The 26,057-nt window shown below is 42.4% G+C and overlaps 1 protein-coding gene across 4 annotated transcripts in view; it reads left to right on the forward strand.

The window, feature by feature from the left end:
* The window catches only part of Ap3b1 (adaptor-related protein complex 3, beta 1 subunit), a 207,357-nt gene that overhangs the window by 31,131 nt on the left and 150,169 nt on the right, over positions 1 to 26,057 (forward strand). For all 4 annotated transcript variants that reach the window (XR_001780749.1, XR_382728.3, NM_009680.3 and 1 more), the window contains exons 2-6: positions 702 to 777; positions 4,629 to 4,703; positions 13,248 to 13,343; positions 13,857 to 14,017; positions 18,687 to 18,753. Coding sequence is in view for 2 of the 4 variants with exons in the window: in NM_009680.3 (NP_033810.2) it covers positions 702 to 777; positions 4,629 to 4,703; positions 13,248 to 13,343; positions 13,857 to 14,017; positions 18,687 to 18,753 (475 nt within the window). In the remaining 2 variants the exon portion in view is untranslated. The remainder of the gene's footprint in view (positions 1 to 701; positions 778 to 4,628; positions 4,704 to 13,247; positions 13,344 to 13,856; positions 14,018 to 18,686; positions 18,754 to 26,057) is intronic.

Consider the following 26,057-nt stretch of genomic DNA (forward strand, 5'->3'; position numbering starts at 1 on the left):
GGCTGTCATTGCTGCAGAGGGTAGCAGTGTTACCTGTGTGGGTCTTCAATCTGGGAATGTCTCCTTCTTGACTGTCTCAGTGCCCCATTGCTGCATCCCAGGGACTCAGACTTCTAAGTGGTTATTTCTCTGCCCTGTGTTAACATCCGTATAGCTAACTACCTGTGTTCATCACCACAGGCTACCATTTAGATGTTAAAGTGGTTTTAGTCTCAGAAGGAAGGAGGTGTCCCCATTTATTTGTTCAATAGGGGGATAGGAAGCTGGGCTGGTATGAATGGCACACACCTTAGTCAAAGCTCTTGTGTAGTGTAGTCTGAAACCATTTTTAGTTTGGTGGTTTTGTTTTGAAAAGTTTTGCATGTATTTTAGAGCTGACTTGATAATTTTTTCCCCGATGATTATGTCAAAGAAACTTTGAAGTAAGTGACTCTGACGCCATGCTCTGGTTGACATTTCATCAGCAGAGGTCAAGCTAAAGGGCAGTTCTTACCTCTGTGTCACTTTGGGCTTTCTGACAATGTGCTGCACGAGCAGACTTTGTGGGAGGAAGCAGGAGAGCAGCCCTTGGTTATTTATCCGAGGGCAGCTCCTTACTGTTGCCCATTGTGCTGTTTCCTGCACTCATACCAATCACAGGTTTAATAGCTATCTTTTGCAAAAAGTCCAAGTCTAGAATTACATTTTCTTTTCTGTAATAGGAATGAAGACCTGAAGCAGATGCTGGAGAGCAACAAAGATTCTGCCAAGCTAGATGCTATGAAGCGAATTGTTGGGGTAGGTCAAATGTTCAGTATTTTGACTTCCGGGAGCTATGTAGGCTGTGATTATATCCACTATGCATGCTAAGTAATAGGTAAACAACACTACTCTGCTTTTCTAATTAATTTAGATTACCTTTAAAAATGGCAAGGAGGCAGTAACATAAGAAATCAAGAAACTTGTGTTCTAGTTCTGACTTTTGTATCTCTGATATTAAGATATTTCTTCTGTGATCTAGAATCCATCATTTTGAAGACAAAATAAGGCAATCGTGTAACCCCGTTTTTACCTAACGGTATTTAAGGATTTTTGTTTGTGATCTTGTTGCTTACAGTTGTGAGCAGACAGTGCTGTGCATTTGAGCTAAAATCCTTTCTTCTCTTCTCATAGCAGAGTCTGAAACCCATCCGTGAAGCGGAGCTCAGGTGTGGCTAGGCTGTTTAAAGTGGGGCAGTGGGAAGGTGAATGGCTGACTGTAACAACAGTTGCACTAAGTGTGAGGAATCGGATGTTACCAGTTAGGAGAAGATCCCATGTTGTAGCAGTGATCTTTAAGAGGTGTGCCTTCATGGAAATCCGTAGATTATAAGGGTGGAAATTGTGTTTATGCAGGCACCTAAAAAGCTTGAGTGACTTCATTTCATATCTCTGAAGTTTTTTTTTTTTTTTTTTTTTTTTTTGGTTTTTTGAGACAGGGTTTCTCTGTGTAGCCCTGGCTGTCCTAGAACTCACTCTGTAGACCAGGCTGGCCTCGAGCTCAGAAATCTGCCTGCCTCTGCCTTCCAAGTGCTGGAATTAAAGGTGTCTACCACCACTGCCAGGCAGCAGCAGCTTCTTTAAATGTAAACACATATGAAGGAAGTAGAAGTGAAATCACCATAAATGGGGGAGACAAAACCCAACTACACATCTCTTGCCTCCAAGACAAGGCTGCTGTGCCAGGAGTTTGTTACATCTTAGTTGTATTGTTGGCAAAAGATGCTTGTGGAAATTCCCAAACAGCCCAAGCTGCTGCTAAGGCTCCTGTTGCTCTCAGTAGCCTGCTAGTAAGGCCTTCTTCACCTGAGGTCAGGGAGTCGTCAGCCGTCTTGTTGGTTCTCCCTACACTGAGGGCTATACCATGAGTGATGTCATCCCCTTGTGAGTGCAGACACAGTTGGCTCTGTTCCCCCAAACCATTCATTTTCATACAGTCATGCTGTCTCAGTAGCTGGCTCAATTGCTCATCTCCATCACAGCCGCTCCCCTCATCTTTCCGTCTTGCTCTTACTCCTGTGTCGGCCTTTTCCTGTCTTACTCACATTAGTCTGTTTCTGTCTCACCTGTCTCCCTAGGAGGACGGTAGTGGTCCCGTAATTGTTAAAGACACCTGTGTGGTTCCTGTTCTCTTCCCCACACTAATCTGGAAAGATGTTGAGATGCAAGTCCAGTGAAGCTTGTCCTCTGCTCAGAGCTCTGCAGTGGACTACATTTCCTTCTTAGGTGTCCATGGAAAGCCACCTCCTTTGCCTATGGTCCCCCAGCTGTGACATCACATCCTTCTTCCTCTGCATACCCCACCCTGGCTGCTCTGGCCTCCTACTTACAGAGTCTGCTCTGGAAACTGCTCTTCCTGCATCCCACGCTTCCCCCCTCCTTCATCGTCTCCTGAAAGGAGAGCTTGTGTGACCACTTTATGGAGAAACAGCAGCCCTGCCTCTCCTTCTGTATCGCAGGGCTCCCCACTTTTCTCTCGTTTTGTCTGTGCTACCCTCAGGTATGATATTTCTTGTTTACAGCATGTGTATTCGAAGGGGCTACATGGCTGAAGACACTGTAGAGTTGAGTTAGCCCTGGGATAGTGTTTAATGTGACAATCTTAGATGAGGTCCTTACAGAGCACGGACTTGAGAGATGAGGAAGTGGAGGGTTATAAGTCATAGCCAAATGTTGTAGCTGCAGTATTTTGTGAATTTTCTATGATACTTAGTAAGCTTCACAAAACATACAAGTAAAAATATTACAAGTAGAGAAATATAATAATAAAAGATGAGATTGCAATAAGGGATGTTTATTTTGTTCTTTTTTTGCTACGTAGTCCAGGTTAACTCAGACCTTCCTGCCTCAGATGCTGGGCTTATAAACATGCAGTTCTATGCCCAGGAGCCTTACTGAACATTTAAAAATGTCTCAACAGAAAGGAATTATGACTTCATACTGGAATTATAAAGCATAAAATATCACATAGTATTTCTATATCACTCATATATTTCATACATAATAAAGCTGACATACCACTTTAGCTGGACTTTTTGAGAACGAGAAGAAAATAAAAAGTATAAATAGCTATAAACTAAAGATAAGCAACCAGAAATCTACTGTAGCTGTGGGAAATTCCAGAGTGTGGACTGCAGATTCTGGGAGCTGATTCTGACAAGGGGGATGGCTTCAGTGAGGGGGGGATATGTCTGGAAGACTGACTGTAGAAAAGTCAAATGAATTGGTGGCACCTGTGATGGTAATGGAACCAGAGAGGACTTGGTTTACTGTGTAGACCAAGGAGCTTAAGAAGAGATCTCAGGGCAGCCGAGAGGACATTGGAGGAGTCACTGAAATAGTTTGAGCCCTGGATTGTCAGGCTCTTTTGAAGTAGGCTGACCTGAGCAAGGGTGGGGGACAGCTTTTTCCCCCCTTTCTTGACACTAGGGCTGATCCCAGCACCTTGTGCATGATAGATAAGCCTTCTGCCCTTGGCTACACCATAATAAGCTTGCAGTGGTGTGTATTACAGGCAGGAAGGGAAGGAACTGTTGGGGAAGTCCTCAGCGAGATGATGCTGGCCTGAGGTAGGGTCAGAACAGCCAAGACGTCTTCTCAGGAGTGATCTAAGAATGAGAACCAGGTCCTGGTTGCTGTATAGACATGAGAAGAGGACAAGACCTTTCTGTGGTGTTTGTTGTCTAGGAGAATCGCTGGAATGAGTACATTCCTCCTGTAATGTGTTTTTGCTTTGTCTTTAAATCTTTTATCTTGAAGACCGAGCTTGCTTTTAGGCAGCGTGACCGTGAGATGAGAGAGACAGCTGCTGATGAGAAGTTAGGTAGGGAGTTGGATGTGGAGCTCTGGGGAACTGATCCTGGTTTGTAGAAATGGGATTCCTAAGAGCGAAAGAAGTCTTCGGCATTTGGGCATCTGACACAGTGGTGGTACACAGACCTTCAGTGGGCGGAGGGAGAGGCACTAGTGAAGAGGCCTCTGAAAATTAGAGCTTGGAGACCCTCTGAGAATTTTAGAGAGCTTGGAAAATTCCCTGTGCTCATTGCTCATGTGCTACATTTTTAATGTAGAACCCTGGGAGATCTGGAGAGCACCTAGAGAGAGAGAGAGAGAGAGAGAGAGAGAGAGAGAGAGAGAGAGAGAGAGAGAGAGCGCCTGCAGGATCAGTCTGCAGGCCTTCATGTACTTCTTTGCTTCCCACTACCCCTTCCCCTCTTCCTCCTCCTCTTCATCCTTCCCTCCTCTCCCTTTCTCCTCTTCCTTTCTCCTTTTCCTCCTCTTCCTCCTCCTGTTTGCTACAGTCTCACACAGGCTAGGCTGACCCTGGATCTCCTCTTGCCATAGCAGTGCACTCCCATGTTCCACTGTACATTTTCCCTTTCTGTGTCTGTGTGTCTCTAGATTCACGTTGAAACCCGAGAGCGTATGTATTCATGGTGTGTGGAGTCGAGATGTGGTTGACACTGGGAAAGAGTTAGCTGTTATCATGGAGCTTGCTTTGTGACAAAGTCTTTCAAATATTTAGTGTGTGTAAAACTTCCCAGAACATGTTTTGCCTTCAGGCTAGTAACTTAAAGGCTCTGTCCTGATTGTCCTCTTTAACCCTGCAGATGATTGCGAAGGGGAAAAATGCCTCGGAACTCTTCCCTGCTGTTGTGAAGAATGTGGCCAGTAAAAACATCGAGGTAATGTCTGCTTTGACTGTATTTATGACTCCAGCTATGTAAGCCAACCACACACTTCCGACTGCTTCGGAATTTAATGTATTTAAATATCACTGGCTTTTTATTATGGTAAAATGTCTGCAAACTCAACAATGGGTAAAGTATGCCATCGAGTGGGTTTGAACTTAGCTTTGGGTTTTTCACGGAAACTGTGAAAAGTAAGATTGAAGTTGTAGTGACGGGTCCTTCCCCTGTGTCAGCTTCCATGATTCCTGAAGGGATAGCCTATCTCTAGTGACACAGACCTAGTAAATTCTACCCAGACTTGGGATTTGTGGCTCTTTTGCCAGGTCTAAGGCAAAAACAAAAACAAAAGAAAACACCCTAGAGATTTCTGAAGCTTTTTTTGGCTATCGTGACAGGCATAAAGTTCTCAGTGTGCGGCCTGCCTGGGTTTATTAACGGAGCTCAAACCTTGAGGGGCACTTTCTCAGAAGCTAGCTGACCCACTGACCTGATGCCAGAGCCATATGCCGCCATCTGTACTGCAGAGGAACTCTGGGTAAAGTGAGGAGATGGTCTCACTGGCTTTGGGGTCCCCCATATAAAATCCAGAACAGCTGCATCACAGATAACACACGACAGGGGCATTCTGAATCAGGAGGCCATGACAAGCATTTACAAGAGGCCCTAGGAGGGGGAGGGAGGTGATTTCAGGGAGTGCTTAGTTTATGGTTTTGATAGTATTTCAGTACATCATATGCGCCCCCCGCATTTAGCTATTTCTACATTTTATGATGGTATTTGTCTAGAGTTTCCATTTTCAAAAGTAGTCTGCAGTGGAAAGGATTTATTCCAAGTTACAGCTCCACATCACAGCCCATCACTGAGGGAAGTCAGAGCAGGAACCTGGAGGCAAGAGCTGAGGCAGAGGCCATGGAGGAGCAATGCTTATGGGCTTATTCCTCATGGCTTGCTCAGCCTGCCTTTTCTTACAGCACCCAGGACTACCAGCCAGGGATGGTGCCACCCACAGTGAGCTGGACCTTCCCACACTCCAGGCTAGCTCACAACTCGAGTTCCTTCTGCTTAATTTGTTTCTCCAGAGCATGTGGTTGGTGAGGATGTCTGCCAGTGTGAGTAGTTGTCCTCCTGGCAATGGAGTGTGGTTGGCGGAGGGCACTTGGAGACCTCCGTTTAGTAAAACCGGATCTAAGATTAGCTTGGCACTAGGGCAGTGGCTTTAAATATAGCTGTGTTCTCGGGAGGGCACAGACCTCGGTGCTAATGACTGCTCTCCCCAGCACGTGCCGCATGCAGCACTGCTGCTGTGTTCCTTCTCATGCCTGAGCAATACACCACTGTTCTCCACTGAGCCCCACTGCAGCTTCAAGCCCCGGCCCTGTCACCGAGTGAACTCTGTTGGGTAACGAGGTTCAGTCTGCTCTGTTTCATTTTGAATTCAATGATTTTAGTATATTCATAGAATTTATCACAATTCCACGGTATTTTCCTCGCTCCAAAAGAAAGCCTGTGATGACGGGCAGGCACTCCTCACTCCCCTACCCTCTCTTCTCCATGGATTTGCCTATCCTGGGCATTTCCCGTGGACCATTTTAAACGAAATCACAGGAGGTCTTGAGACCGTCCTAAGGCCCCAGCAGACTGACTGAAGATCATCAGCCTGCTGAACAGAGCCGGCTCCACGCAGCAGGCTGTCAGGGCTCTTCACACTGGAGCATTCCAGCCAAAAGGGCTTTGCAGTGACAGGGGCCAGAGAAGGCCACAAAAGACCTTACACAGGAGATCGATTGGAGAGGGGTGATCCTCCGAGCATGGGTGGAAAAACACACAGCACAGACTGGTTGTGATGGTGGACATTATAGGAGTAATGGAGCATGCGCATTGGGGACACATGCCAGGATGGAAGCATGTCACATTAGTGATGACAGGGCCATTGGCACCGAGTCCTTGAAGGTGAGGAACCCGGTTCTGGAATGGATACAGTTCTTATTTGGCTAATGCTAACTGTGCGTTCATGGTTGGATAGGGTTCTACTATGTGGGTACCTGTGTTTTGTGTCTCTGTCCATTGATGGGCTTTAGGACTTTAGGGCTGTTAGGAGCAGTGTTGCCCTGAGTGTTAGTGTCCAGGTACTCGTGTACACACTGATGTAGACCCTAGTCTGCTGTTGCTGAAGGTATGACAACTCTGTGGGAATATTACCTGCCAACCATTTCTTTCCTACAGCATCATTTTAAGTTCAAATCAGTGATGCTTGTGAGTTGCAGTTTTTCCTGTCGTTGGTTATACCTGCCTTTCTTCCTCCTGTCCTCTCTCTGTCCCTCCCTTGGCTTTCCCCCACCCCAGTTTTCTTCCTTTTATCCTTTTTGATGCTGGGGGTAGAACTGAGGGCTTCGTGCATCATTCAGGAGTGTGCTACCACTGAGCACATCTTTCTGTTTAACTTTTAAAAAGTCTATATTTTAGATTATGGCTCTTTTAGAGAGTATGGACTAATATCTCATGGGCAGTTTTATCTTTATTTAATTTCATTTCTCTGGTCAGAAGGCATTTGGTACCCAGTGTGGTATAGTAGTGTTTCCTGTGCCATCTTGGATTTGTCCCGCCTACTGCACTCCCAGGTTTCTTCTGGCCTCGGGTACTTTCATGTCAGGTACTTGCATGTCGCTTATGTACAAGCCTAAGACTCTGGTACTTTTGTGCAGAGCGGATTTGACGTTTATACAATTGCAAAGCATGGTTAAAGCTGGCCTTAGTGTTACCAGGAATGGAGTCTCAGCAGTAATGATTGCTAACATGTAAGAATGCTCTCTGTGCTGAGATTGTTAGTGTTTCACACAAATGAACAACACCGTGAAACTAGATCTGTTTCCCTGTGTGTATTTTCCAATGAAGACATGATGGAGGATACACTGAAGTCACAGCAGATGTTTGCGGTCACCATCCAAAGCCAGGGAGTGTCCCAGCCATTGCTCTCTCAGTGCCATTCTCTGTGCTTGAAGCTTTTCTCCTGTTCTACCTTGGCCTCTGACCCCTCCCTCATCAGCACTAGGTATGAGCCACGCTGTGGGAGGCGTCTGGTGTGCGGATGATCTTTTTGTTGTGGTAGATATGGAGAGGAACGATGGAGTCCATGAAGCTGGTAGTAAATTCACTTGCTCTTCCTGGACCTTTCGTCGTGGAAACAGAACACTTTTCGTTAATTTTGCTCACTGAGAGCTGCTTGTCTGGCAGGTGGTTATGCAGGAGACCTTGCTGTCTCCTCCTTTTCCTCTTCTGCCCCCCAGTTCTGCTGTGTTGCCCAGGACTCTGTAAGAGAAGTTTTAGTAGAGTCATTATTGCTGGTCTCTTTCTTTTAAATATGCTTTTAGTTTTATTTGATGTGTATGGTGTCTGCCTGCGTGTGTGGCTTTGTACCGTTTGTGTACAGTGCTCATGAGAGCAGAAGAAGGTGTTGGATCCTCTGGAACTGGAATTACAGATGGTTGTGAGCCACCACGTGGGTGCTTGACACGACGTCCTCTGTGTCCCCTGTAAGAGCACCAAGTGCTCTCAGCCACTGGTCTCCCCATTTGCCTCTGGGCTGTTTGCTTTTGATGTCTTTGTTCTTTAAAACTTTGTGATTTTTTTGGTGGGGGGAATATACTTAATCTAATATTATGGAAAACCTGAAATGAGCTTCTTAGAAACCTGTGCTCAGAGAATTGATTGATGTTTTCTTGCTGCCAAGTGAGAAATTTCATTTTTGTAAGTGTATGCTGCCTTAGATACACAGGGGAGCCATCTGGTACGTCATCTGACATGAGATGTCAGATGATACAAAAAGTGACCTAGAAAGCAGTCGGCTAGCGTACAAAAATAATCAAAGCGTTAGTCAATAACTCATGAAGTTTGATGCAGTGGTATCGATAAGCTAATTAAACAGATCTGCCTGTGTTCTTGCAGACTGCCGGGGCCCTGCTATGATTAGCTTTACAGCAAGGAGTGTTGTAACATTGAATGAAAGTAACTGATCAGAGAGTGGCGTAGTCACGGACCTTCAACTACTCCCATTTCTGCTCACAGAATGGTCTCAGGGAAAGTAGGCTTTCTGTGCACACCTGCAGCCTGGCAGTGCATAGGCCTCTTGTGGTCAATATTGATTGATTCTTATAACAGAACTGGAACAAATTTAGTGTTTTGCAACCTTCTGTGATTTAATATTGTTATGCTTTTTGCCATAACAGTCACAGAAATCCTCCTCCAATTGTGAGTAATTACAGCGAAGCCTGCTAGCTCAGCTGTGGTTCTGAGTCATTATCAACCCTAGCTCCATCCTGGAGTTCATAATACAGTTTTAAAGCTCGCTGGCTGTCCTGAGAAACAAAAGTGTTGTTGAGAAATAAATCCCAAGGAAATCAGGGCAGCGTGGACTCTTAGTGTTTTTTTTCTCTAAAACTTGGCTGTGCAGAGTTGGCTCTGAGCATGATTGGGAAGGACAAAGAGCACTTGGAGTGGTTGTTCCAAGCAGACAGAACAAGTTCCACAATCATCATCATGCTCCTCGGGTGCACTGTGGCTTTTAGACATTGCTAGTCAGTGGCTTACAACTGCTGGGGACATTAGATCCCATGGGTAGTTACAGAGCTTTGATCAGCAGTCCAGTCTGGCTGGCAGGATACAGTTTAACTCAAGCACCTTCAGTCCTAGGTGATTCGAGAACTTTCTGATTGACATGTGCTCTAGCTGATAACCTGTCAGCCAGCAGGTCTTGGCTACTTTCTAGCAGAGCTGCATTCAGGAACTTAAAACTCGAGCTGGGAAGTTGTGGCCATCTGTTTTCAAAGAACCATCTATCACAGGATCGGCATTATGGCACCGACACGTTAAGACGTTGCTTTGAATCAGAAATGTTAGTTGTGGTTTGGATCTTTTAGCTTCTTCCACTTTTAAACTAGCATCCCTTACCTGGTTTGGTTTCTGTCTAAACTGGTCTTGCCTGGTCTTGGAACCTATGGTTTGTCCCTTATGTGAAAACTCACTTGAGATGATTAAATGGGACAGCATTACGTATTCATCTTTGGACTTTGCAGACTCCGAAGTGTGAGAAGCACCTATTGAACAAAAGAAGTCACATGGAGTATGATTGGGAATTTAGGCAAAAAGTTCGCTGATTAAAGAGATGGGGATCCTGGAGTAAGGCACCCTGACCTCACAGAGTAACAACAGTTCCTATTGGCTTGTTAACATGAACTTCCAGGGCTAGGGTCATCACGGTACAGATCTGCACATGTGTCAGGAGACCGGTTCTTTTTTTTTGTTGTTTTTTTCCAAGACAGGGTTTCTCTGTGTAGCCCTGGCTGTCCTGGAACTCACTCTGTAGACCAGGCTGGCCTCGAACTCAGAAATCTGCCTGCCTCTGCCTCCCAAGTGCTGGGATTAAAGGTGTGCGCCACCACGCCCGGCTAGGAGACCGGTTCTTACATAGCAAAGCTGAATGCTAGACATTATGTATGATTTATTAAAGGTTAGATGATGTAAAGCCTTTGTCTATAAATACAAAGTTTTTTCCTGCCTTAAAGAACAAGAGATGTGAGTGTAGTCCTTTAGTTCCAGGACTGAGGAGGTCAAGGCAGGGCTCCTGAGGTCCTGACCAAGTTAGGCTATAAGGAGGCTCAGTCTCAACAGATATTTTATGAAAAAATTATTTTGGGGATTGCGTAATTTTACTGGGTTTTCAGGTATCCCTCGGGGAGGGTACTAACTCCTTTTCTTAGGTAATAAGTCAATAGGAAACTGGAGGACAGATCTCATTGGCCAGAACACGGAGGCCTCCGGAAAGCGCCCCTGCATCCCCACAGACACATCCTGTTTGTGTGTTTCTGCCTCTGTGACCATCAGCAAACCTGCCTCCCCTTTGACTTGCGGTAGTGACTGTGCTTAGTGGAAGTGAGCATTGAGAGCAGAGGCAGTGTAGGCCGTGGGAAGTCAGAGCGTGAGGTGAAGAATAAGGGAAAATAAAAAATAAAAGTGAGCCAGAGAGTGCTTTCCTCTTATAACCAGAAAGAAACACTGAAGAGCTTCCTCAGGTGAAAGGCACCCAACAAGACGAGGTGCTTCTGTACAGCCAGGACCCCGAGTCAGAGAAAACATGCTTTATAAGATATTGGAAGCTTAAAATATGGATTAGGTATAGGGTACTAGGCTTGGACTGATGTGACATTTCTTGATTTTGGTAAGTAAACTATTTGAAAAGCGCATGTGGTGGTTTTATTTAGGCCATCACCCAGCTAGAAGTTCAGGGAACTTTATGTGAAGGGCGATGAAACACACTGTAGCTGTGGTAACTGGGCAGTGACTCTGTTGCTCACCATAACAAGAGACAGCTATGTTTTCTAGATAGGTTTTCTTCCACAGAGATGTTTATCTTAAGTACAGTTTTGGGAAGGGTGGATGTTCAGAGTCCTGAGTGGATTGGGTGACACTTGTGAGAGACTGCTTTTGGTTTCCAGAGGCACAAGTAGAGTTAATTTGCTCCTGTCCTGGCAAGGGGGCTGCCACATATTGTTGATGTGACAAAGCTCTTCATTCAGGTGAACTTTTGTTGATGTCTTGAGCAGGGGTAAGCAACTGTCATGCTGGCTGTGGGTTGTTAAAGCTATAGAAGAAGCTGTTCTTTCCTAGGGATATGGAAACATACAAACATTTCTACTTCAGCCTGGCACTGTAGCCCCAGACTTGGGTGGCTGAGGCAGGAGGACTGCGGTGATTAGCTACAGTGTGAGCTCTAGGCCAGTTTGAGTGAGCTACAGGATGGGACTCTGTCTCAGTGTTCCCATATTTATGTAACTAGATATGATTTTTTTGTTGTTTCTTGTTTTGAGACAAGCAGAGGTGAGATCTTATAATTTATATTATTTAACATGTTAACATTTCTTACATAAAATTCAGTGCTAAGTATAGCATAATTTACTTGGATATAGTTTATTTATGTACTAGTCAGCATTCTATTTTTAATTTTTGGTCTTACAGAAGATTTTAAATAGAATTTGGTGGAGGAGGGGTTATCAGGGATAACCTGAGTGTGGTTGAGACCCTGGTATAAGTTATATTTAGGGATTTTAGGGAATTTTTTTTTCCTGAAAAGAAAATGTGGGACAGATTGTTACCTCTTCTGAGTACCAGATAAGAGACTTTAGATTTTATTTTTAGGATTTTGTGGAACTATTTGGCTATGAAGGATATTTAGATTTTTTGTAATTAATTTTATCTATAACATCTGTCATATAATAAAGATGAGTGGGTTAGTATATATTCAGAATGTTCACCATATTCACTAATTATGAGGGTATAGAAAATGTGCTCACCAAGTTTTCACTTTTGTTTATGATCTTATGAAGGTGGCTAAGGAGATTGGTTCATAGAGTTGTCTGAAATGATCTCAGCAAGTTGTTAAGAGGAGCCAACTCTTAGATCCTGAACTTTCCTGTAGATGAATGTACAGTTTTGTTTTTCACTTAAAAAATAGAAACCGGAAAGCACAGCTGCTCAAATGCAGTGGGGCCTTCGCAGCACTGCACTGGGGAGAGTGGATGCAGTGGGCCTTCGCAGCACTGCACTCGGGAGAGTGGATGCAGTAGGCCTTCCCAGCACTGCTCTTGAGAAAGTGGATAGTTTTAATCATGAATTAATTATATTAGCGGAGGTAAGAAAAAGTTGTTACCTAGTTAGTTCTACTTAAACCTCATTTTTAGTTTGAATGCTATACCAAAAGAAACACAGAGACACTGGAGTGTATTTAAGAAGGAACAAACAGCATAGAGAAGGGACCTAAAACCATGTGGTATCAAGAGGAACCAGGGGCGGAGAGCTTGGTGGTAGTGTGTGCTTAGCATGCTCAGACCTTGGGTTCTTGCTATTACTACCACCATCATATCCTTTTCCTCGTCCTACCATGTTCCTCTTCTCTACCCCCTCCACTACCTCCAGTATTCCCAGCTCAGCACCAGCACCACCCCCTCCTCCTAGCATGCCTTTTCTCCTCCTCCACACCTACACTACTACCACTAGTGGGGTGTTGTGGGGAAGGAGAAGCTGTAGACCTCATTAAATTCCCTTAAAGACTTGCAGAGCAATGTCCAGCCCAGTGCCATTGCAGTTGTTATTCTCATGCACTGTCCTTATTCGGCTGAAAACACCGTGCAATGTACAGTGGAGTAGGACTGCTGTCGTTGAAGGAGATGGGGCTGTCTGACAGACGAGGAAACGAGTGTCTGTACCAGGTGGTGACGGCCTACGTTATTTACATGTATCTTTGAGTTTTAGCTTTTTTTTTATCCAGTTGATATTTTGATATTACATAAACTTTCTCAGAGACTCCTCAAAACCTTACTTCACAAGCCTTTTCTTTTGCTGGCGTAATAATAACAAAATAGTGTCTGCTTATAGGCTAGATTCGCTTACTTACGTGAGGACAATTGAGAATAGATTTTGGTATATAAAATACTGAGTTTTAAATTTCATCCTGGTAGGAGTGAACAACTTTTTCTCCCTTCCAAATAGATCAAGAAGTTGGTGTACGTTTACCTTGTCCGATATGCTGAAGAACAGCAGGACCTGGCTCTTCTGTCCATAAGCACTTTCCAGCGAGCTTTGAAGGTAAATCAATGATGAGTGGGTAGGTAACTAGCTACAAGGTGTGTGCACTGTTGAAGGTGTGTCCCTTTAAGAAATGGGACAGTAATCTACTATCTTGCCTCACCGTGGCTTGAAGGAGTTAAAGGGCTTCCCAGAGTGCAGAGTCAGTAGCCTTAGAAAATGACAACCATGTGGGACCCTGCAACAGGAGTGGCAGCTTTGTCTCTTTGTGTGTATTCAGTCATTGTCATGTATCAAAGGACTGCTTATCATTGTACCAACTGGCTGTTGAAAGTTACAGAGACAAGACAGTGGGACATTTAAAAAGGACACATTTAAATTGATGATGCATTTTACTATGAGCGATTAAAAGCCTTGTCCACTTAGTAATAGTCAGCCACGCTCGTCCTCACCCCTTGCTTTAAACCACCGTTCTGTTGTGGTGTTGACCATGCTCTGTAGCGCTTGCTACATCATGCAGGTGTCTCTGGAAATGTAAACTTGAAATTTTGATGGGCATTTTCACTGTTTTAGGACCCGAATCAACTAATCCGTGCAAGTGCCTTGAGAGTTTTGTCAAGTATTAGAGTGCCAATTATCGTGCCTGTCATGATGCTGGCTATTAAGGAGGCTTCAGCTGACCTGTCGCCATATGTTAGGAAGAATGCAGCCCATGCTATTCAGAAGCTGTACAGGTGGGTGCCTTGTTGGCCACGTAAGTAAGGTGTCTGCACTTACACGGACTGCTGTAAGCTAGACACACTTTTTTTTTCTTTTATTCTTCTCTCATACATTACATCCTGACCACAGTTCTGCCTCCTCCACTCCTTCCAATCCCTCCCCCCACCTTCCCTCTCCCTCAAATCCACACTTCCTTCTTTTCCCTTTAAGTAAAAGAGCAGATCTCCCAGGGATATCCACCGAACAATGTTACAGTAAGTTACAGTAAGAGAAGGCACGTACCTCATTTTAAGGCTGGACGAGGCAACCCAGTAGGAGGAAAAGGGTCCCAAGAGCAGGCAAAAGAGACAGCCTTCACTCCCACTGCTGGGAGTCCCACAGCAACACCAAGCTACACAACCGTAAGGTTTATGCAGAAGACCTAGTTCAGACCCACACAGGGTCTGTGCTTGTCACTTCAGTCCCTGTGAGCCCCAGTGAGCCCAGTGAGCCCTGCTTGGGTGATTTTTGTGGGTCATGTTCTCATGGTGTCCTCTACCCCCCTCTGGCTCCTACAGTCCTTCTCTGTCCTCCTGCAGGGTTCCTCTGGCTCTGTCTGGTGTTTGGCTGTGGATCTCTGTGTCTGCTCCCATCAGTTGCTGGATGATGTCCTTCTGATGACAATTGAGCTAGGCATTGATCTCTGAGTGTAGCAGAGTATCACGAGAATTTCATGGACTTTTTTCTTTTCCAGTTATGTTTGGTTCTATCTTTTGTCAGAGGCTGTCTGTTCTCCCTCTCTTTCCTGGCCATTCAGGCAATGTCCAGCATGGACTCTCTTGTGGAGTTGGCTTCCTTGGGTCAGTGATTGGTTGGCCACTGCCATAAGTTCTGTGCCATCATTACCCCAGTACACCTTATAGGCAGAACGCATTGTAGGTCTTCTAGTATTCTCTCCTTCTGTTTCCTCACCCCCCCAACCCCCTTCCCATCTCCACCTGCCCCCCAATCTACCTGCGAAATCTATTTCCCCTTTCCAGGGAGATCCATGCTTCCTCCATTGAGCCTTCCTTGTTAGTTAGCCTCTCTTGAGTCTGTGGATTGAAGCATGATTACCCTTGACTTAATAGTTAATAATCCACTTATAAATGAGTACATAACATGTTTGTCTTTCTGAGACTCAGAACCGGGTTAGGATGATCTTTTCTAGTTCCATCCATTTGCTTGCAAATTTCATGATGTCAATTTTTTAACAGCTGAGTAATACTCCATTGTGTAAATGTTCCACATTTTCTTTATCCACTCTCCACTTGAGGGACTTCTAGGTTGTTTACAGTCTCTGGCTGTTATGAATTAAAGCAGCAACGAATGTGGTTGAAGAGTGTCCTTGGGGTAGGACGGAGCAGTCTGAGATAGATCGGTTTTCACTTGTCTGAGAAACTGCTGTATTGACTTCCAGAGTGTCTGTACAGGTTTGCACTCCACCAGCAGTGAGTGAGGAGTGTTTTCCTTGCCAGCACGAGCTGCCACTTGTGTTTGGATCTTAGCCATTCTGATGGGTCTAAGATGGAGTCTCAGAGTTGGTTTGATTTGCATTTCCTGATGTTTAAGAGTGTTGGACATTTATTTCTTTAAGTGTTTCTTAGCCATTTGAGATTCCTCTATTGAGAATTCTCTGTTTAGACTTGTACTTCATTTTTTAATTGGATTATTTGGTTTGTTGATATCTAGTTTCTTGACTTCTTTATATATTTTGGGTATTAACTGTCAGATGTGGAGTTGGTAAAAATCTTTTCCCATTCTGTAGGCTGCCATATTGTCCTATTGATGGTGTCCTTTGCTTTACAGAAGCTTTGCAGTTTCATGAGGTCCTATTTATTGATTGCTATTCTCAGTGTCTGTGATATTGGAGTTCTGTTCAGGAAGTTGTCTCCTGTGTCAATGTGTTCAAGGCTATTCCCACTTTCTCTTTTATTTCTCTTCTATGTCTGGCTTTATGTTGTAGTCTTTGATACAGCTGGACTTAGGTTTTGTGCAGGGTGATAGATATGGATCTATTTGTGCTCTCCTGTGTGCTGACATCCAGTTTGAATACTCATTGGTTGAAGATGCTCTCTTTTTCCATTTTGCATTTCTGGCTTCTTTATCATATATTAGGTGTCTATAGGTATGTGGATTTACAGCTGGGCCTATGATTAAATTCCATTGCTCAACCTGTCTGTTTTTATGCCAATACCATGCAGTTATTACTATAGCTCTACAGTACAGCTTGAAGTCAGGAATGATATACCTTCCAGTGTTCTTTTAAGGATTGTTTTGGCTATCTTGTGTTTTTTGTTTTTCCATATGAGGTTGAGAATTGCTCTTTTAAGGTCTGTAAATAATTGTGTTGAAATTTTACTGGGGATTACATTGAATCTGTAGATTGCTTTTGGTAGGATGGCCAGTTTTACTATGTTTACCCTACCAATCCAAGAACATGGGGGACCTTGCCATCATCTTCTGATATCTTCTTCAATTTCTTTCTTAAAAGACTTGAAGTTTTTGTCATACAAGTGTTTTACTTGCTCAGTTAGAGTTATCCATAAGATATTTTATGTTGTTTGTGGCTATTGTGAATGGTGGTGTTTCCCTAATTCTTTCTTGGTCTACTTGTCGTTTGTATAAAAGAGGGTTACTCTTTTTTTTTTTTTTTAAAGTTACTCTTATATCCAGCCTCTTTACTAAGAGGGTTTATTTATCAGCTGTAGGAGTTCCTGGTAGAGTTTTGAGGGTTGCTTTCAGATCATCAGAGGTACTTTTCATTCATGTATTCTTTTTAAGCTCTGATGATTAGCCTGTTTTTCTAGTAAATGAACTTGGCTGTTTTTCCCCTACAAATAATACTTGCACATGTTTACTTCTGTGTTGGTTTACAGACCCTTTCAAGACCTTGAATTCTGAGCTGATTAGGACCTGTGTTAATTTATAAGTTTCATAACTTTAAAATAATCAGAATTTGAATTCTCAGTTGTATAATATGTCTTATACAAGCACACATATGTATTCATTGTCAGAAAATGGAGGGCTGGGGGATGACCCAGTGGCTATGAGGCGTGAGTGCCTAAGTATAAATCCCCAGCACCCAAGGTTACAAAGCTAGGGAGGTCTTTGTGGGGGAGGGGAGACTAGAGATGAGCAGCTCCTGGGAGGTAGCCAGCCAGCCAGCCAGCCAGCCAAAATGGTGAGTGGCTGCTTCAGCAAGAGACCTTGTCTGAAGGCATCAAGGCATAGAACCATTAAGGAAGGCACCCAACCTCCTCCTCTGGTCTTCATACGTGTATATGCAGATGCATGCAACTATGCACTTGCATAAATGAAACACAGTCACCTCCTCCCTCTCTTATTTACTATGTAGTAGAATTTCATGCTTACAACTAATTTCTGTCTTTGTTTCTGCTGCTCACTTGTGGAGTTTGATTCTTGCCCAGAGCTATTTTATTAAGTACTTTTAAGATGTAGTGATTTTGTTTTTTTTTTTTTTTTGAAGCCACGGTCTTTTTATTTTACTATTCTATACACATACTCACACTCTATCTATCTATCTATCTATTTATCTATCTATCTATCTACTATCTATCTATCTATCTATCTATCTATCTATCTATCTATCTATCTATCTATCTATCTATCATCTGTACCATGTGCACACAGTACCTGTGGAAGCCAGAAGAGGGCATTGAATCCCTTGGGCCTGGAGTTAAGGATTTTTTTTTTTTTTTTTTTTTTGAGCAGCCATGTGGATGCTGGGAATTGAAGTTGGCTCCTTTGGAAGAGCAGCCAGTGTTGTTAACCATTGAGCCATCTCTCTAGCTGTTGATATCTTAGCCCGTATCATGTAATATCTTGATCTCTGTGAAAACATACCATGTAGATAAGGTTGTGTATCACAGCGTTTACCCTTTTCTGTCCCCACCATCTGCTCTGCAAGCCCTGTGGGGACCACGCTTGTTTCTGGTGTGCTCTCAGCCTGTGCTAAACAGCGTAAGTATGTGGACTTGTGCCTAGCACATCGTGTGCCTACTAGCATAGCTGTCAGTTGCCTTTGACTGCCCCATGCACGTTGTGGCACACGTGGAAACTTTCCCCCGAATAAATATATGTAACAAAAAGCCTTCCTTTATTTTCCTTTTAAAGCAGAAACGTAAAGCCACAGCAATGGTCTGAAAGTGCGCCTCATGGCTGGCAGTAGCTCGCTGTCCACCCTTTTTTGTACCCGCTTTGCCATCCTTAGCACTGAATCATTTTCTCAGCAGATGCTTTCATGGAGTCTGGCCTCGCATTCCCCTTTGGTTTAGATGACAGCTTCATATTGCATGTCGCCATTAGCAGGATAACACAGTTAGGGCTTCTTTAGAAATACTCTTTTTGGTTTTGACAGTCACACACCCAAAGTTTAAAACATTTACTGTCCTTCACTTTACCCCCCGAGATAAAAAAGGATTTCCAATCAGGTGCTTTCATCTAGTCCTTAACGTTCTCTGGCTGGCTTGGGAAGTGACTGACATGTGGTTTAGCTAAGGTAACAGTGTTAGAGAGGATCCCTCCAATTCTCTCAGAACACCTCAGCTCTCTTGAAGTTACAATACATGGGACTTATTTGCTATTTGTTTATTTATTTATCTGTTTATCTATTTACTAATTATTCATTTATTTGCATTCTAGTCTTGACCCCGAGCAGAAGGAGATGTTAATTGAAGTCATTGAGAAGCTTCTGAAAGACAAGAGCACGGTGAGCGCTGACTTTCAATGCCGCTGAAATTGGGTTTGATTTTACTATGATTTACCTGGGTAGATTTGCTTGGATCATTTTTATTGATTCCATAGTGGTGTAATTATTAGTGAAGCTCATGTCTAAAGTATTAAGACTGGGCATATTAGCTCGCTTCTTTGATCCCAACACTTAGGAGAGAGAGGCAGGAGGTCCTCTGTGAGTTTGAAGCCAGCCTGGTGTACATAGTGAGTTCCAAGTTGGCCAGAGCTACCAAGTGAGACCCTGTCTAGAAACAAAATAACAACAACAAACCCAAACTAAACTAAAGCAAGTATTAAAGATATACTGTAAAACAGAGATATAAAAAAGAATGTTCTTTCTTGGTTTGTCTTTGCTATAGTTTGTTGGTTCTTTGGGTTTTGGGACAGGGTCTCATGTAGCCCAGGCCGATCGCCACCTTACAGCAGTGTGAGTGCAGCATCTCACGGGCTGGCATTACAGGTCTACTCTGTCATGTTCAGCTTCTGGAAAATTTCTAGACATACTAAAACATTGCTTAAAATGTTTCTTCCCTAAAAAAAATCTCATACTTGAAGAAGGCTCACTTTTTTTTTCTAAGAGATACAGCTCTAATTAAAATGAGCAATCTTTTGAGAATGTGTGTATCCATCAGCACCCCTTTTCCACGCTCAGTTTGTGTGTGCATCGGCAAGGTAACGAGATTAAGGACAACGGTGGCCCAGGTGCTTGTGAACAGTGACTGGGAGGCAGTCTGCTGGTGTCTGAGATATGACTTCTACTTTTACAACTCAAAACTGCTTAGGAAGTGTTCATAGGTCATGCTAGGGATCATGACTATTGCCACCCAGAAGGTCTCTATGTCACTGGCTCCATTAGTTTATGGATTGACACATGCTCTGTCCTTGACAATGTGCAGCATTCAGTTTCGTAGAATGTGCTCTTGTTTTGTTAGGTAGAGTGTTTCATAGATGTCTAGTAGGTCTGTGTTGTTCAAACTGTATTTCTTTGTTGCTGTTGTGGCTTTTTGAAAGGATTATATTTATTTTGTATGAGTATGTATGTATGTATGTATGTATGTATGTATGTATCCATCCATCCATCCATCCATCCATCCATCCATCTATCTATCTATCTATCTATCTATCTATCTATCTATCTGTGTATCTGTGTATCTATCTGTGTATCTGTGTGGGCATACCTGCCATGCCATGTGTGTGGTCATAGGAATACTTGCAAATTTGGTTCCCTCTTCCCATCATGTGGGTTCTGGGCTTAGAGCTGAGGTCATGGTCATTAGGCTTAGTGGTAAGCAGCTTTGCCCACTGAGCTGTTTGCTGGCCCATGCTTGCTGTTTGTACTGAGAAGTGGGTGTTTGAGTTTCTCTTCAGTTCTCTCAGTGCTTGCTTAGCCTACTTAGGAGTTCTAATGTTGATATGTATGTTTATAATAACTTTGCCTTTTGTTCTTAATACAATGTCTTTTTATATTTAGTAATAATGTCTCTTGTTTGGTTACAGTCATTCTAAATCAAGATGTTTTTCACACTTTCATTTTCCAAACTTCCATATTCAAATTGTACTTTTTAATCTAGTTGCCTTCTGTAGGTAGAATATAGCTGGCTTCTGCCTTCTAATTGAACCCAACAGTCACTGCCTTCTGACGGGGACAGTGGAGTTACTCAGGCTTAGGGTTGTGCTACTTGAATCAGCTGAGTTCCTAGCTCCTGTTTTTCTTGTTTTCTGTCTTGTGTTTGTCATTATCCCTTTGTTGTTGTTAGCACTAAATGAGTATTTTACTAAATACTTCATATCCTTTATTTTCTTCACTGCTTATCTTGACAGTATCATTATGCTGTCATAGTCACACATAGCAATTATTGGATTCCATCTAAACTTCAGGGTAGAGTGTCTTAGGAATCTTCATTGTATTTCTTCTATGCAAAGTTGATACATAGGTGGTATCAAATACAGACAGGATTACTAAGTGAATTGAGAGAAATCATGCTCCTTCTTGTGTGTTATATGGCAAGCATGTTGTCTGCTTCAGGGATCCAAATATAAAGCCTGTTATCAGTCCTCGGATAACTTAATTGTAGTTTTAAAAGTACCTGTTTTCTTTAGTCCATAGGATATTTGCTAAGTTCTGGAGCATAGTGAGACTTAGAAGAACAGTTCCTTAGTTTACATGTAGTTTACCATTATTTCTGCTCCATCATAAACTTAAAAGAAATTTGGAGGCTGCTGGTGTTGTGATACGCGCCTTTAATCCCAGCACCAGGGAGGCAGAGGCAGGCAGATCTCTGAGTGTGAGGCCAGCCTGGTCTACAGAGGGAGTTCCAGGACAGCCAGGGCTACACAGTGAGGTCTTGTCTTGGACCACCACCACCAGCACCAGCAGCAATGATGAAAGGAAACGGATTACAGTTTGGAGGCTCCCCTAAAAGAGAAGCATCTGCTCCCTCTCCCGGTTTTGTTTTTGTTGTTGTTGGCATCTGGGTTGCTCTGGAGACCAGGTTAGCTTTGAGTTTGCGGCAGCCCTTCTGTCTTGAACTTGTGGTCCTCCTCCCTTGATCTCCCAAGTGCTGGGGTCACACCATGCTGGCCAGGCTGCGGCTTATCATCATCTAAGCTACAGTCTCAGCTATTAGCATTGAGTTTGTTTTATGTTCCACTATGTCTTTTAAGGGTTTGTAATTTCTATTTCATGAAGTTGTTTTGAGTTGAAATAGCTATTATATATATAAAGTCTTCAGCTGACTCCACAGCATAAGGTGTTAAAAATATTCTAACTGAAAAGTAGATGGGTCAGAAAGAGTGTAGTGGGCACACTTTCTTGTGAATTCGATCGCCAGCTATTGATTCCTGACTGTTTATTTCCAAAATAAGGAAAACCCTGACTAGGTAGCTTTAGTAGGTGCTTGATGTTTATTTGATGGCCACTTCTTAGTACCTGACACTGATTGTTTTGCTGGGGATGACTTTCTTTCCAAATCCACTGTTCACAGGGAGATCTTTCTGGGTTTTGGGACATCCGTTACAATGCAGTCATTTCTCTTAAAGTACTATAAAGTGTGCTTACTTAAAAAAATTAAATACATATATGTCTATTTCTATATAAAACTACGACTATCTCTGGTTACAGTAAACAATGCAGTTCTTTATAGCTCTTCCCCTCCAACAGTAGCAGACATGTTCCCTTAACTCCAGTGGTTTACTTTAGTGCTCAGCCCAGGATGTAAAGAATGAGAGTTTCCATATCTCTCTGTGGGCTACTAGAAGAGGGGCTTACCTCTGGATTAGGTATTGGATTGATGCTGTTTTATATTTAGTCCTATTTCTTCAGTGGTGACAGTAAACACAAATTGCTTTTTTAATATAATATTTTATATATTTCATAATATATATTTTATGATATATATTATTTATATTGTTTTCCCTATTTTTATTTTTTTCTAATAAAATATACAATACCTGAAGATAGAGTTTTCTGTCATTTCTACACTGTTAGTGTTGAATCTGTCTTGTGTAATGATTGACCAGTAGCTCACGAGAGCGTGCATAGCAGATACTTATATTATGATTATAGCAGTAACAAAATTAACAGTTATGAAGTAGCGATGAAGACTTAGTGGTTGGGGGCCAGCACAGCATGAGAAACTGTTAAAGTCGCAGCATTAGGAAGGGTGAGAAGCCCTGCTCTACAGGAAGTGACTCCACTATGTCCACATTAAATACCAGGCTGGGCCTGACGATTTTCTCTTTGATGTTGAACTATGACAACTTCATAAGATGCTTCAGGGCTATGTGATGTGAATGTAGGTCCCAGGGTGCTCATGAGCATGTGTAGACACAGCTTATTTCTAGCAGGATGTTTTTCTTCGAGATTATCATTTTAATTGTAGTAGTTGTCATTTTCTCCTTCAGGAATCTGTTTGTAGAAGGTGCTTCCCTGCCTGCCTTATGTTAAAACTCTGTCTTTGTTAACTTTGTCGTTTGTTTCTTTCTCTCTCTCTCATTTGTTCTCCTGCTCTTCTTAAGTGATGTTTGTCAAAATCCCGTTGGGTGGTTTTGTCCTGCAGATCTCTTGCCTTCATGGCTGACTAGTCCTGTTCAATCTTCCCAAGTTTACTTAACTGTGGCTTGGTTCCTTTTGGTAATTTGTAGTCTGTTTTTGAATGTTGATTCATGCTACTTTTTCATATCTTCTCATGCTTCTTTGAGGGCATTTGATTCATCTCACAGTGCTGTGCCTTGATTTCCTTTTCCTTCCTCTTCAGTTTGACTGAGAATGACTTAGCAGGTCAGTTGCTTTGGTTTTTGCCCCTTTTTCAGTACTTATGGGTTAATTGCATCCATGTGCTTTTGGTGGGCTAGTAGTTTGTTGAGGTAGCTTGTAGGCATCTGATGCAGCAGCACCTTCTCTGCAGAGTAGAAGGCTTTGCATTTTGATGTTGTTGGATTTGATGGCTTTTGGTGGAGAGGAGCCTATGTCTGCATAATGTCCCGAGATACATCTTGTAGCAGGTCTGTCCCCCTGGCCCCTTTCCCCTATTACATTATAGTTTCTAGGAGTTCTAGGAGGGTTATTTCTACTCACTCTTTAAAAAAAAACAAAAAACCAAAAAAAATCTAAAAACCATAATGTGTGTGTGTGCGTATCGTGTGTCAGAGCACAAGGGGAGAGGTCAGAGGTCATTGTGGGGGTCAGTTCCCTGTGTCTACCTCCTCTGTGCATGGCTCTTGTCCCCATCCCTGTGATCATAGCCCTGTGCTATTGTGCGTGGCTATTTTTATGGCAGTTTTGGAGATTGAACCTAGGTCCTCATCCTTAAAAGGCAAGCATCTTACTGAGTGAGCTAATTCCTCAGTCTGATTGTTAGTATTGTTTTGCCTGTGTACCATTAATTTGCCTAACTCGTATTTAACTAGACTCTTAAGAATGTTCTTTGGTTATTCCTCTTTTGTGTGATTATAATCAACTATGGAAAGATTACAAATATATTTTAATATGGACACAGATACTTATTAACTTGTTTTTTTGGTTGTGTGTGATCTCTATTGAGAGAAGATGGGTACGTTCTTCCCCATATTTTAATGTTAACATTGACATCTAAAATTAAGAATAAAAAAATCCTCATGAAATATGAGGGTAGATTTCTGGGAAGAAGGGCTTCAGTGGGGGAGCGTAAGAGAGGACAGTGAACGTGCAGTGAGAGCACAGAGTGTGTGTGTGTGAAATTCTGAAAAAATAATTTTTAATAAATTAACAAAGAATTGCAAACTACATGAATTAAAAAATTTCCCAATCAAATGAACCAATCTAACTATTTCTGCATTTTGAGTTTATTCACTAGTACAGTATGGTGATCATTATAATGATTGTTTTTAATGTTACAACTGAGCTTAAATAAATAAGATATCACTTGATATCTCAATTGATTTGGGGACATATGTTCTTTTGCTTTTCTTAGCCTATGGAAGGTTTTTAAAAAATGGGATCTCCAAGGCCTTTTGTGTGTGAGAGGACTATGACTGCAAAGAGACAAGTGGTGGCTTTTAAAAAAGAAACCACTTTGGATCCACACACACAGTTTTGGTAACAGCTGGACACATACGGTAGTGTCGTTTAGGTTGCGATCCTTTGAAGGCATCTTGGTGTTTACAGAGACATTTAGAAAGCTTACATCTGCAGACAGGATAGAAAGGAACATGTTGCCTATGTGTTAGTCAGTGTCCAGTGAGTGCTTACAGAGTCTCTTACTGTAACTTTTGTTAGATCTTTCTGGATTCATACTACTTTGATTATGTTAGCATAGTCTACTTTACTACAAACCTTTCCAGGTGTTTTGCTATAGATGCATTCTTAAATCTATAACACTTTTTATTTTTCTTTGAAATAAAGAAATTCATATTTGCCGAGCATTGAAAACACATAACTGGATTTTAGAATGCCTTGAAGGCAAGGAGTTACTCATTTTTTTCAAGTGAATTTTAAAGAAAACTTATCAAAAGCATTTACATTTCTCAGGAAGATAAATGACATTAATGCTTTCCAAAAAAGCAGAGTTGTTTATTGATTTTTGATGACTCAAAGTTTCCTTGACTTTAGGTACAGAACTCTGTTTAATGAATAGGCTGATAGCTCATAACTAAACTGTAGGGGCAAGATACCATTTTCCAAGTTATTGATTTAATGCTGGTAAAAGCTTCACTGTTCTGAGGAAAAGAAGAAAGCCCACCCCCGAGTTTGTGCAGATGTTTTATTGTGATGGATCTATTATCCAGCTATTAGAAGATAAATGACTGATCTTTCCTATTTTCCATGCCTCAAGAAAATTGAAATAAGAAGGGGAATATCATTTGGGCTGTATGATTAGGCCAGGTTGGATAGCCATTAATTTAAGGGAAGAAAATCTTGGCAGGATTGGCTAACTTATACCATCTTATCAATCAAACCGTGATACACTTCTTGTGATGACCCAGCACTCAGATTTTTGTAATGTTCATTAGAATTCATGACAAAATAGATGCAAGGAAACGTTTTGTACCCTTCATAATTTTATAGAAAATTTATTGTTATTAGAGGAACCATTTGCTTAGTGTGATTTTTTTCATTACCAGCTTGTCAACGAGCATAGATAATCTAGAGAAAATATGAACTCCATAGATGGGGTGTCACTTTTGTTGATGGCTCATGTAGTTTACCTTGGAGCACAGCTAATGGCTGAAGTTCATAGCAACAGCACAGAAAAACGTGGCAACCAAGGGGAGATAAATGAACCACGTTTATTGCTTTAATATAAAAAATACATAAATGGAAAGCTGCATTTGAATCTGACGAGCTCATTGCAGCTTTGTTGGAGTGATTTATTCCCGCTCCGTGACGAGCTGCTGGTGACACGGTGAGATGGGAATTAACTGTTTGTTTTTTGGAAGCCAATATTTTTGGTTTTGAAATCTAAGTAGATCATTTTATTTTAATTCTGAATGTTTTATGGATATTGAACATTTAATAGGCCCAAGTGATCAATACTTCTGCTTGTGTTTATCAAAAGCTCTCAGATTGTTTAAAACAAACAAACAAACGAACGATCCAGTGAAGTCCGTTTCTGAAATGGGCAGTGCTGCCCGGTGGCAGTGCTGGTTTTCTAGTGGTTCCCTTATTTGTACTGAGATGATGACGCTCTTTCCTTCCCGGGGCACTGTGGGGCTTCACAGTGTGCTAGTGCCCTACAGTTGCGTGTTTATTGCTGTGACTTGATAAACTTAATATCCTGCAGCAGCTGATTCTCCATCCCATTG

Source organism: Mus musculus, chromosome 13 (genome assembly GCF_000001635.26).
Source record: "Mus musculus strain C57BL/6J chromosome 13, GRCm38.p6 C57BL/6J".
Taxonomy (NCBI): Eukaryota; Metazoa; Chordata; class Mammalia; order Rodentia; family Muridae; genus Mus; species Mus musculus.